This window comes from Carlito syrichta, unplaced genomic scaffold (genome assembly GCF_000164805.1).
Source record: "Carlito syrichta isolate Samal-C Ts95f unplaced genomic scaffold, Tarsius_syrichta-2.0.1 Scaffold120490, whole genome shotgun sequence".
NCBI lineage: Eukaryota > Metazoa > Chordata > Mammalia > Primates > Tarsiidae > Carlito > Carlito syrichta.
The window spans coordinates 498,624-510,956 of NW_007064586.1; the positions used below are offsets into that span (position 1 = coordinate 498,624).

The window sequence follows — 12,333 nt, forward strand, 5'->3', positions numbered from 1 at the left end:
GGTCTCGCCAAGTTGCCCAGGGGGGTCTCGAACCCGCGGACTCAGGCAATCCACTCACCTTGGTCTCCCAAAACGCTGGGATGACAGGCTGAGCCACTGAGCCTGGCTATGTTTGGCTAATTTCTCCCCATCTTGCAGGTTCTAGTTTAATTGTCACTTTTTCAAGGATATCTTCCCCACACACTAGACCCGGCTTCTATCTGGGTCAGTCCCATCGTCCTCTGACTTGTTTCTAGCAGGCATAAAGTAGAAATTTATTATTTGTGCGACTCGGTTCACATAAGTCTGCCCTGCTGGTTGGTGAGGCCTGTAAGGGCAGGATGTGTCCTCGGTGTCTCCCTCGAGTGCCTCGCCACAGCAGATGTTTGTTGAATGTTTGTTGCGGAGACCTGTCTCTGGTGTCTGTCCCATTCTGGGGCTTGCAGAGTGAAGGGGGGTTTTCTTGGGCATTAGATGCTCAGCGTGGCAGGAGGAGGCACAGGCTGTTCTGGAAGAGCAGACTGGAGTGCCGTGGCACACTCCCGGCCACCACAGCCTCGACCTTCTGGGCTCTGGTGATCCTTCCGCCTCAGCTTTCCAAGTAGATGGAATTACAGGCACGCGCTACCATGCCCGGCTGATTTTTTGATTTATTGTAGAGATGAGGTCTCGCTGCTCAGGCGGGTCTTGAACCCACGGGCTCAGGCAATCCACTCACCTCAGCCTCCCAAAGGTGGGGGGTTACAGGCTGAGCCACCGAGCCCGGCTGAGACTTCGCATTTTCAAACAGAAAGTCTTGTATGCCGGGAACTCCCTGGGTCCCGGGTAAGCCAGGTCAGTCACCCACTTATCCTGCCTCTGTTTGTCTGGTGGGCTTCTCCATAGCACCCTCTCCACTGCACTGTAGGGTCCTCAGACCACACCTTCTGCCCACCCCCCCTAGTGCAGGCCTCTTCCCAGTGTTCTCCGTCTCCCGAGGCCTGTGGGTCTCTCCCCTCCCTCTTCTCTCAGTGTCCAAGACTCAGGCCCGATGCATCTTCTCTGGTCAAGACCCTGGAGGGGCCAGGTGTTGTAGCTCATGCCTGTCATCCCAGCACTTTGGGAGATTGAAGTAGGAGGATCGCTTCAGCTCAGGAGTTAGAACTCAGCCTGGGAAACATAGCAAGACCTCATATCTACAAAAAATTAAAAAATTAGTTGGGTGTGGTGGTGCACACCTGCAGTCCCAGCTACTCAGGAGCTGGGCCCAGAAGGTCAAGGTTACGGTGAGCCATGATCATACCACTGCACTCCAGCCTGGGCAACAGAGTGAAACCCCAACTCCCAAAAAAAAAAAAAAAGACCCTGGAAGGATTATGGGATTATGAGCTCATGGGTGTGCCGTGTGTGACGTAGTTGTGTGACTGTATGTGTGTATGTCTTGTGACTGCGTGTGTGTGTGTGACTGTGTGTCTCTGTGTGACCAGATGTGTCCTCGTGTGCATGCGTGCGTGTGAGTGACGGCAGCATCTGTGTGTGTCCAGGGGGGTGGTGGCATCCCTTGGGCAGGGGTCAGGGGTAGGGCTTACCTGTCTACGGCTACCTGCCAGTAGAGGAGTTTGGACACGGGCACCCAGTTCAGGTTCCCGGTGTAGTAGGCGGGGTCCACACCACCCAGCGTCAGCACGCCGCCTTGTTCTTCCTTGCTGGAGGGGGAGGAAGAGGAAGGGATCACCTTCAGCGGATGACGACAGTGGAAGCAATCAGACAGGAAGGTCGATGATGGGCGCATTCTCTCAGCTCAGCGACACCCCAGGCATTATCTAGGGGTTCTCTGTGTTGCTCCTTAATGCGTACACAGGCAGGCAGCCCCACGGGGAAGGCACAACTATGATCCCTGAAAGGAGGGAACCTTAGAAATTTAGGATATCACGTAGCCAACTTGAACCACCATAGCTATTTTGCTTGGGTCTCGCCCCCTGAAGTCCCCTTGGTGCACAGCCCCCAGGGCCTTCTACCCTATAATCATTAACAAGAAAAATAGTTTTGGAAACCGCTGATGACACAAAACCCCTTAAGCATGTCTAGTCTTGCTAACAGTTTATCTTTTAGGCATTCGTGTTGATACATTGTTGCACATGACAGTCTCCAGCCCATCACCTGAGGTCATGAGACATTGATGCCTGAGGATGTCAAGGTCCTACATTCACGTGACTACTATGGAAACCGAAGAACACAGCCCTGGACATGCCTTTTGGCCGAGACCTCCTCCAGGTCTAAGCCTCCCTCGCTTTACAGGCCCTTGAACACACCTAGCTTCCAGCCAGCCATGCCACACTCGCCTGAGTGCCGGCCCCCTTTCCATCCGTGAAAGGTGAATTATGACCTTTACTTCCTTCTACTTTCCCCTCTGTTGCCATCTTGCATCATTCCCGTGGCACCGGCCCACCTTGCCTCAGTTTACCCCTTCCATCCCCATTTTATAGACAGGGAAGTTGAGGCAAGGAGAGGGTGGAACTCCTGTCCAAGGCTGGTCACATGGCTAGCGGGTGGCAAAGCTGAGGTCTGAACCCAGGCAGTCTGGCCTCCAAGCCAGTTTGGACCCTCTCACTCTTCTGAAGTGGCCAGGTCCGCTCCAGCCACCAGAGCCCATGGGTGTGGTCAGGGGATGCTGTATCCAGAGGGCTTTGACCCGTACCTTGTCCAGGCTCTCATTTTCTGGAAAAACTGAGGCCTGGGAGGGATAACGGCTGTGTGTTTAGGCTCACACAGCACTGGTTTCCTGGGCCTGTGACCACGTGCTGTCCACAGGGCCCAGTGCTTACCAGGGCTTCACAACTCTGCTGCTGCCGCCTCTTGAAATTCTTTTTTTTTTTTTTTTTTGAGTTGGAGTCTCACCCTATCACCCAGACTGGAGTGCAGTGGCTTGCTCACGGCCGCCGCAGCCTCGACCTACTGGGCTCAGGGGATCCTTCTGCCTCAGCCTTCCGAGTAGCTGGAACTAAAGACTCATGCTGCCACACCTGGCGAGTTTTTTTGATTTATGGTAGAGAATGGGTCTCGACAAGTTGCCCAGGCTGGGCTCGAACCCCTGGGCTCAGGCAATTCTCTCACCTCCGCCTCCCAAAGTGCTAGGATTACGGGCATGAGCCACCGTGCCTGACTTGAAATTCTTCACTTTTATTTTTTAATTTTTAATTTTTTGTAGAGAAGCGGTCTTGCTGTGTTGCTTAGGCTGGTCTTCAAATCCTGGGCTCAAGCAATCCTCCCTCCTCGGCCTCCCAAAGTGCTGGGATTACAGGCATGAGCCACCGCACCAGGCTCTTAACACATTTTGAACAACAGCCCCCACATTTCCATTTTGCTCTGGGCTCTGCAAATTGCCTACCCTGGGCTCACGGTAAAATCTTGGTGAGGGAGAAACATCCCTGCAGACCTCTCTCCAGCCACATTGAATCCATCAGCGAATTCTGTTGCCTCTTCCTCCAGCATACAGACTGATCCCCTCCTCACTGTTCTTCTTCTTCCCTGAACAAGGCTGTCACCCCACCCTTTCTCTTCTAAAGTGGCTGCAGCAGCCTCTTCCCTGGCCTCCATGCCTTCGCTCCAGCGAGCTCCCAGGGTGAGCGTTCAAAGTTGAGAGTGTAAATCGCATCATGTGTCTTCCCTGGTTAGCTCCCTGCCAGAGGTCTCCACCCCCACTTAGAACAAAGTCCCCCCCCCCCGGGGATCCTTGCCCTCCCCCAAGCCAGTGTGTGGGGCGGGGTGCGAGTGGGGACTCTAGCTGGCTCACGGATTGCCAGGGACTCCGGACCTTTGTACTTGTCCTTCCTGGCATGGGGCACTTAGCTGCCCATGCCTGGCTTCCCGTCACGGAGGCCTCAGCTCAGCGCCACCTTCCCGGTTGCCCATCTCAGACCACACCTGCATGCCTGGCCCTTCTATCACCCTGATTTTTTTATTTTATTTTTTTTTGCTTCAGTGTCTCACTCTGTTGCCCAGACTGGAGTGCAGTGGCATGATCATGGCTCACCACAGCCTTGACCTCTTGGACTCAGGCCATCCTCCCATCTCAGCCTCCCGAGTAGCTGAGACTATAGGCATGTGCCACCACGCCCGGTTTATATTTTGATTTATTGTAGAGATGAGGTCTTGCTATGCTGCCCAGGCTGGTCTTGAACTCCTGGGCTCAGGCAATCCTCCTGCCTTGGCCTCCAAAAGTGTTGGCTGCACCTGGCCTATCATCCTGATTTACTGCTTTCCCAGAACCAACTACTATCTGAAGCTAGCTTGTTCCCTTATTTATTTACTGATTTCTTGCTGCTTTCTCTACCTCTCGTCTGTGTACAGAGCAGTGCTCAGTACATAGTAGGTGCTCAATAAATACTTGTTGAATGACTCACTCCTTTGACTGGGTATGAGTGTTCCTGGGGCTTAAAGAAGTTCAGTAAGTCAAGTTCATGCTATGGAATCAGGGTTTGAACTCAGCCCTCAACACCGCACTCTCCCACTTCCTACAGACTCTCTGGGGGGCAACCTCCACCTTTGTGGGGAAGACACAGTCTGTCAACAGGGTCTTCCTCCTCTGGGTGCTTCTCCCCTCTCCTCTGCCCTCCATTGGACCCTTAACCAGACAGGGGACTTCGGCTTTCCTTTGCCAAGCCCAGTGACGGGAGACTTGCTGACGGACTGAGCTACTGCCATGGGAGAGAGTCCCGAGGGCTGAGTTCGAGTGCTGCTGCCACTACTAGCACCTGACGGCACAGTCTTGGGCAAAGCCCCCCCTCTGCGCCTGCTGCTTCACCTTCCACATGAAGGGACTGACTGGACCACAGCCAACTTTCTGCACACGGCCAGACTGTCCATATTCTAGGCTGTGTGTCCTGCGCCGTTTCTGTGGCCTTGCTCCGCGCTGTCACTGTGGCTCAAAATAGCCTAGACAGCTCAAGCCTATAATCCCAGCGCTTTGGGAGGCTGAGGCGAGAGGATTGAGTGAGCCCGGGGGTTCGAGACCCACCCGGCAACTTGGTGAGGCTGCATCTCTGCAGTAAACCAAAAAATGAGCCTGGCGTGGTGGCGCAGGCCTGGAGTTCCGGCTACTTGGAAGGCTGAGGCGGAAGGGTCACCCGAGCCCAGCAGGTCGAGGCCACTCACTGCACTCCAGCCTGGGCGACAGAGGGAGACTCCAACTCAAAAAACAACAACAACAAAAAAACAGACTCAGATGATATGCAAACAGATATGAACAGGATTGTGTTTCAAAAAATCTTTATTTACAAAAGTACAGCTGGGTGTGGTGGCTCACGCCTGTAATCTCAGGACTTTAGGAGGCCAAGGTGGGAGAATCACTTGAGCCCAGGAGTTTGAGACCAGTCTGGGCAACATAGTGAGACCTTGTCTGTACAAAAATAAAAAAATTAGTTGGGTATGGTGACATGCGCCTGTAGTCCCAGCTACCTGGGAGGCTGAGGTGGGAGGATTGCTTGAGCCCAGGAGTCTGAAGCTGCAGTGAGCAGTGATTGTACCACTGCACTCCAGAGTGGGCGACAGAGTGAGACCCTGACTCAAACAACCAACCAACCAATAACCAACCAACCAACCAAACAGACAAACAGGTGGTAGGTGAGATTTGGCCTCCCGGCTATAATTTTCTGACCCCCTGGACTGAGCTATCTCTAAGGAAACTTCTGGGTCAGACAGTCGACACGTTTTCATGCAACCGAAAGCGTCTTGCGGCCGAGCTGGGGGAGGGGCTTGTCTGGCCCGCACTTACTTGCTCAAATCGGAGGCAAAGAGGTTCTGAGAAATGAGACCCTGTTTCCACAGGTTGTCGAAGACAGGGGTGGGGCCTTGAATGCCGAGGTCGGGATAGCTCAGCCCCAGGATGCCGTCAAAGACCGCAAATTTTATGAAACTGCCAGGCTCCTTGACGCTCAGGCCGAATGTCTGGCCCACGTCCACAAGACCCCCAATCTGCAGGAGAGAAGGGCATTTCTGTGTGAGGGTCCCGGAAGTGGGGCTGGGGCCTGGCAGTCCCACAGAGATGTCACAGCCCCACAGAGGAAAGCTGAGGCAGCCGTGCCCTGGGCTGCACCCCTGATGGTCCCCACAGGCCAGAAGAAGAGCCAGGTTCTGTGTCGGTGGCCCTGTGGATTTCAACCCACACCCGCCCCTCCTGAACTTAGTTAAATAGGCCTCATCTTTTTACAGGTGGGGAAACTGAGGCTCCGAGTGTGACCACACGGTTCCCACTTGAGAAATGTGTAGAGAAGCTTGTCTTCTTTTTTGGCATCACCATGGTCTGATGACAGAGATGTAGGGAATTTGTTGCAGACTCAATAGGTGGTCTTTTCTGCATGTCCCTGAGGGATGGTAGCCCATGACACCAGGTAGCTACTAGGGTTCTTAAAAGAACTCTAGCCAGGCTCAATAGCTCAGCCTGTCATCCTAGCACTTTGGGAGGCCAAGGTGAGTGGATTGCCTGAGCCTGCAGGTTCGAGACCAACCTGGGCAACTTGGGGAGACCTCATCTCTGCAATAAATAAAAAAAATTAGCTAAGCATGGTAGCGTGCACCTGTAGTAAGGCTGAGGCAGAAGGATTGCCAGAGCCCAGCAAGTCGACACTGGGATGGCTGTGGGTGTGCCATGGCGCTCCAGCCTCGGTGAGAGTGAGATCCCAACTCAAAAAAAAAAAAGAAAAGAAAAGAAATGGAGATGATACTAGTGCCTGCCATGCCAGGTGGTCATGGGGTGAACTAAGTTATGTATGACAGTTGAAGGCCTCCCAAAGTGCTGGGATTGCAGACGTGAGCTACCATGCCCTGCCATACAGTGCCTGACACAGCGTGACAGCGTGAAGATGGGTGACTTTTTTATTGTTTGAGTTGGGGTCTCACTCTGGTGCCCAGGCTGGAGTGCAGTGGTACCATCATAGCTCACTGCAGCCTCGACCTCCTGGGCTCAGATGATTCTCCGACCTCAGCCTCCAAGGTAGCTGGGACCACAAGCATGCACCACCACACCTGGCTAAATTTTTGATTTTTCTGTAAAGACGAGTTCTCACTCTATTGTCCAGGCTGGTCTCCAATTCCTGGGCTCAAGAAATCCTCCTGCCTCGGCCTCAAAGTGCTGGGATTACAGGCATGAGCCACTGCGCCTGGCTAGGTGGATGACTTTTACCCACCTCTATTCCTTGTGCAGATCTGGGCCTCCCCACCCACCCACTCCAGCCGGTCGACCCTGCTCTCCGGGTTAGCCCTCCTGGTGGAGTTGGCATGCCAGCAAGGGCACTCTCTCCCCAGGGACATAGCCTCACAGGGCAGGCGGCCAGCCACGGGGTGACTTTGGGAAAGATGGGGTCTCCCAGCCGACCTCACGCTTGGTCCTGCACACGGCAGTCACTCCCAGGGCTTGCCCTGCCTCAGGCCCTGGTTTCCGTGTTACCTGGACGGTGTCATAGGCAAGAAATCCTGATATCTGCCCGGAGCCGTAGAGGAGGTCGGTGGGCTGGCCCGAGGCCCGGAACGTGGAGGACAGCAGAGGATTGAAGGTGTTGTGATTAGCTGCAGACACAAGGATGGGCGTCGTCAGGCCTTCTGAAGGCCGAGGGGGTCGGTGGGAGGCCGTGGGGCAGGGACGGGGGCGCTCGCCGCAGACCTGGCTGGTGTGGTCGATGGAAGGCACCCACAGGTCGGTGGAGCCCGTGTCCAGAAGGACCTTGAACTCCTGCGGGGGCGTTTCGATGCTGATGATGCCGATGTACGCCAGCTGCCAGGGCCGGGGACAGGAGGTTAGGACAGGCCCGGCCACCCTGGCCACCCCACAGTTGTCAGAGTGCTGCCTCCTCTGATGTCCCCATGAGCCTTGAAATCACTCTCCAAGGCCCCACCTCTCAGTCTCCGCTGGGATCACAGGCACGCCACCACTAATGCCTTCCTTTAGAAACTCTCCAGTCTTCCCTGCTGCTCTCCAAATCCTTGCTTGAGGACCCAGCCTGAGTGCCTCCCCCCCCAGGCAGCCTTCCTAGGTCACCAAAGCCACTGTGTTCTTTTCTTTCTCTAAACTCAAAGCAAAAAATATCAGTACATATTGTTGATCCTTTAATTCAACATATATTTACTCTGCTCATTTCTCTGATTGGGCTACAAGTTATTTTCTTCTGAGTTGGGGGTCTCATTCTGTCCCCCAGGCTAAAGTGCAATGGTACTATCATGGCTTACTGCAGCCTCGACCTCTTAGGCTCAGGTGATCCTCCTGTTTCAGCTTCTGGAGTAGCTGGGACAATAAGTACATGCCACCACTCCCGGCTAATTTTTTTTTTTTTTTTTTTGAGTTAGAGTCTCACTCTAACTTGCCCAGGCTGGAGTACAGTGGCACACTCATGACCATCCCAGGGTTGACCTGCTGGGTCAGGTGATCCTTCCCCTCAGGCCTAGCTAGAACTACGGGCGCATGCTACCATGCCAGGCTAATTTTTAAAAAATTATTGTAGAGATGTGGTCTTGCCAAGTTGCCCAGGCTGTTCTTGAACCCGCGGGCTCAGGCAATCGCCTCACCTCGGCCTCCCAAAGTGCTGGGATTTCAGGCTTGAGCCACCCCGCCCGGCCACTTCTGGCTAATTTTTAACATTTTTTTGTGGAGATGAGGTTTCACTATGCTGCCCCAGCTGGTCCCAAACTCCTGGGCTCAAGCAATCTTCCCGCCTCAGCCTCCCAAAGTGCTGGGATTGCAGGTGTGAGCCACCGTGTCCAGCCATACAAGCTCTTGAAGAAGAGATAAGGCCTTTGGTTATAGGTTAACAAGAACCATATGTGGGGTTATCAGTGTCCCAGAGCCCAGGGGTTCAATTGCTTTTTATTGGTGTGATTCTAGGGTGCTGAAGAAGCTGGGCGTCCTCTATCTAGGGCATCAGACTTGATTTGCCGTGGTTTCGCTGAAATTTGATCAGACACGGCTCCGCCTTCAATGTGGCTCCTTGAGCTTAGCGATGCATTTAATTCAGAAAGCACAAAGACCCCAGACCAAGCACCGTCTTGATTCACAGCTGTCCAGGGGCACATGGCTGGCACAGAAACAGAGGTTAACTTGGCACCTAGTCATTGCTGGGCCCCATCACTGCAGACCAACAGCAGAGGGTAAGAGCACCTCTTCCTCTGGGGAGCCCGCCTAGGTCACTGGGGCCAAGGTGCTCTTTCTTTCCTCTGAACTCAAATCACAGCATATCAATACCATATTGTCGGTCCTCTTATTCGACATTGATTTACTCTTTGCCTGTTTCTCTGACTGGACTACAAGGTCTTTTTTTTTCTTTCTTTCTTTCCTTTTTTTGAGTTGGGAGTCTCACTCTGTCTCCCTGGCTAGAGTGCAGTGGCGCTATCCTCCCGCCACCCGCTGTCCCCCACCGTTCCTGCCTGCGGGAGACCCAGCCCTAACCCACGGCTGGCGTAGACCCCCGATGAGCTGCAGGGCTTGGCTGGAGCCCCCCTCCCCAGCACACTCACATCCAGGTAGTTTCTCCTGGGTTCCAGAGCCACCGCCTGGTCCTGGTACTCGTCCAGAAACTTGTAGGCCAGGCTGTATGGATACTTTTCCAGATAACTTCTCAGCATGTCATGTTCCCAGAGGTTTTCTCGGATGGACTTGATCTTCACCAGAGGGATTCTTTGGCAACACCAGGGGGAAAACAAGAGCCCGTCATCGGCTGCCCCTCACGATGGCATGACTTCACACCTCACACTGCCATTGCACTGTGTATTTTCTTTTCTTTTTTTTTCTGGATCGGAACCTCACTCCGTCGCCCAGGCTGGAGTGCAGTGGCATGCTCACGGCCACTGCAACCTCGACCTGCCGGGCTCAGGCGATCCTTCCGCCTCAGCCTTCCAAGTAATTGGAAATACACGTGTGCGTCACCACGCCCCGCTAATTTTTTGATTTATTGTAGAGACAGTTCTCGCCATGTTGCTCAGGTTGGTCTCGAACCCTTGAGCTCAGGCAATCCTCTCACTTCGGTCTCCCAAAGTGCTGGGATTACAGGCTTGAGCTACCAGGCCCAGCTAGAATCCAGCTTTTTTTTTCTTCTGAATCGGAGTCTCATTCTGTCTCCCAGGCTGGAGTGCAGTGGCAGCCTCAACCTGCTGGGCTCAGGCGATCCTTCTGCCTCAGCCTTCCAAGTAGCTGGAACTACAGGCAGGTACCACCACACCAGCCTAATTTTTTGATTTACTGTAGAGACAAAGTCTCACCAAGTTGCCTGGGCTAGTCTCGAATCCGCGAACTCAGGCAATCCACTTGCCTCTCCTTCCCAAAGTGCTGGGATTTCAGGTATGAGCCACCATGCCCAGCCGCCAAGCATTTTCGTGAGGATGCTCTCAGTATCAGGAAATACCGTGGCCATGGATCTAGGCTTGAATCTATGTTCTGTTGTGTAATCTTGGGCAAGGCGGATGACCTTTCTGAGCCTCAATTTCCCATCTGTAGAAAAGTGGAATGAGGCTGGGCGCAGTGGCTCACGCCTGCCCTCCCAGCACTTTGGGAGGGTGAAGCGGAAGGATGGCTTGAGGTCAGGAATTCGAGAACATCCTGGGCAACAAAGCAAGACCTCATCTCTACAAAATAATAATAATAATAACATCAATAATAATAATAAATAAAAGCCGGGTTCGGTGGCTCAGCCTGTAATCCCAGCGCTTTGGGAGGCTGAGGTGAGTGAATTGCCTGAGCCTGCAGGTTTGAGATCCACCTGGGCAACTTGGCGAGACCTCACCTCTGCCATAAAATCAAAAAAATCAACTGGGCGTGGTAGCACGTGCCTGTAATTCCGGCTACTCGGAAGGCTGAGGTGGAAGGATTGCCGGAGCACAGCAGGTCGAGGCTGCGGTGGCCGTGAGTGGCCACTGCACTCCAGTCTGGGCGACGGAGTGAGACTCCAACTCAAAAAAAAAAAATAATAATAATAATAAATAAAAATAAGTAAAAATAAAACAAATTAGCTGGGCATGGTGATGTGTCTATAATCTCAACTACCTCGGGAGGCTGAGGCAGAAGGATTGCCTGAGCCAAGGTCGAGGTTGCAGTGGCTGTGATTGTGCCACTGCACTCCAGCCTGGGCAACAGAGTGAGGCCCAACTCAAAAAAAAAATAAGAAAAAAAAAGTAAGAAAGAAACACAAAGAGTTCTGCCTACACAGATCCCTAAAGAGATGGAGAGATAAAGAAGAGACACATGGAGGGAGACACAGTCACAGACATACATAAACGAGAAAACAGAGGGAGCAGAGAGAAGACCTAGAAAATCATGCAGCAGAAATTGTTTTTAGATGGGAACACACGTACAGCTGCACAGGCTGCACACTGAACAATTCTGAAGAGTGCTACTCACACTGCCCATGATGTGACTGGTGATCCTGGACTTGTGCAACACTGCAGGTCTGCCTAAGACCCCTGGGCTCCATAGCGCACGTGGAAAGCTACTCATCAATCCATGGAGACTTGAACTTCATGAGAGTCAGAGAATGAGTACATTTCCTTACCCACCCCACACTGAAAAGAAAACAGGAGGGCGGGAGAATAGGAAGGTAAGAAAGAACCTGGAAAGAGAGCCGATGCTATTTGTTCCCTATTTGCTTGACCAAGCACTCCGAGAGGGCCGCCAGCCCGAGAACCACAAGCCACTTCATGCTTCCTTCCTGGGTTCAAGGCACTCAGAAAAGAGCGAATTCTGGGCATGCAGTGGTTGTCAAAAATTGCTCATTAAATGCACTCTGGTCAGCCCTAATCATCCTCTCGAGGGCTACTATTGACTCCATAAGAAATACAAGCCTCCTTGATAAGATCTTTACCCTCTCCGTGTCTGTAATGAGGGGACCTAGAAAACTCTCAGAATACAGAGATTTGCACTGCCATTTCTCCCTTGTGGCTTGGCTGAAAAAACAAAACCACTTGGACTAACACAAAGTGGGGAGACCCTTGCTATCTTGGAGATAAAGGCACCGAGAAACATGCGATAAAAACAAGTGCCAAGTGCCATTGGTGATCTCATGCAGTCTTCCTGGTGACCCTGTGAGGTGTGTGCTGCTGTCCTCATCGGAGAGGAGATTGTTAGGAGGAAGAGAGGTCAAATCACAGAGTGGGGCCAGGAGGCTCACACCTGTAGTCCCAGCACTCTGGGAGGCTGAGTTGGAAGGATCGTTTGAGCCCAGGGGTTTGAGACCAGCCTGGGCAACATAGTGAGAACTTGTCGCTACAGAAAATTAAAAAATTAGCCAGACGTGGTCCCAGCTACTTGGGAGGCTGAAGCAGAAGGATTGTCTGAGTCCAGGAGGTCAAGGCTGTGGTGAGCTGTGATCATGACACCGCATTCCAGCCTGGGTGACAGAG

The 12,333-nt window shown here is 53.0% G+C and overlaps 1 protein-coding gene across 1 annotated transcript in view; it reads right to left on the reverse strand.

Annotated features, from left to right (window-relative positions):
• LOC103249437 (pepsin F-like) overlaps positions 1-11,633 on the reverse strand; it is a 19,474-nt gene extending 7,841 nt beyond the window's left edge. The window contains 6 exon segments of the mRNA XM_021707559.1: positions 1,548-1,664; positions 5,732-5,931; positions 7,403-7,521; positions 7,609-7,726; positions 9,460-9,619; positions 11,581-11,633. Of these exon segments, the coding sequence (XP_021563234.1) occupies positions 1,548-1,664; positions 5,732-5,931; positions 7,403-7,521; positions 7,609-7,726; positions 9,460-9,619; positions 11,581-11,633 (767 nt within the window).
• Between the last annotated feature and the right edge of the window lie 700 nt (positions 11,634-12,333).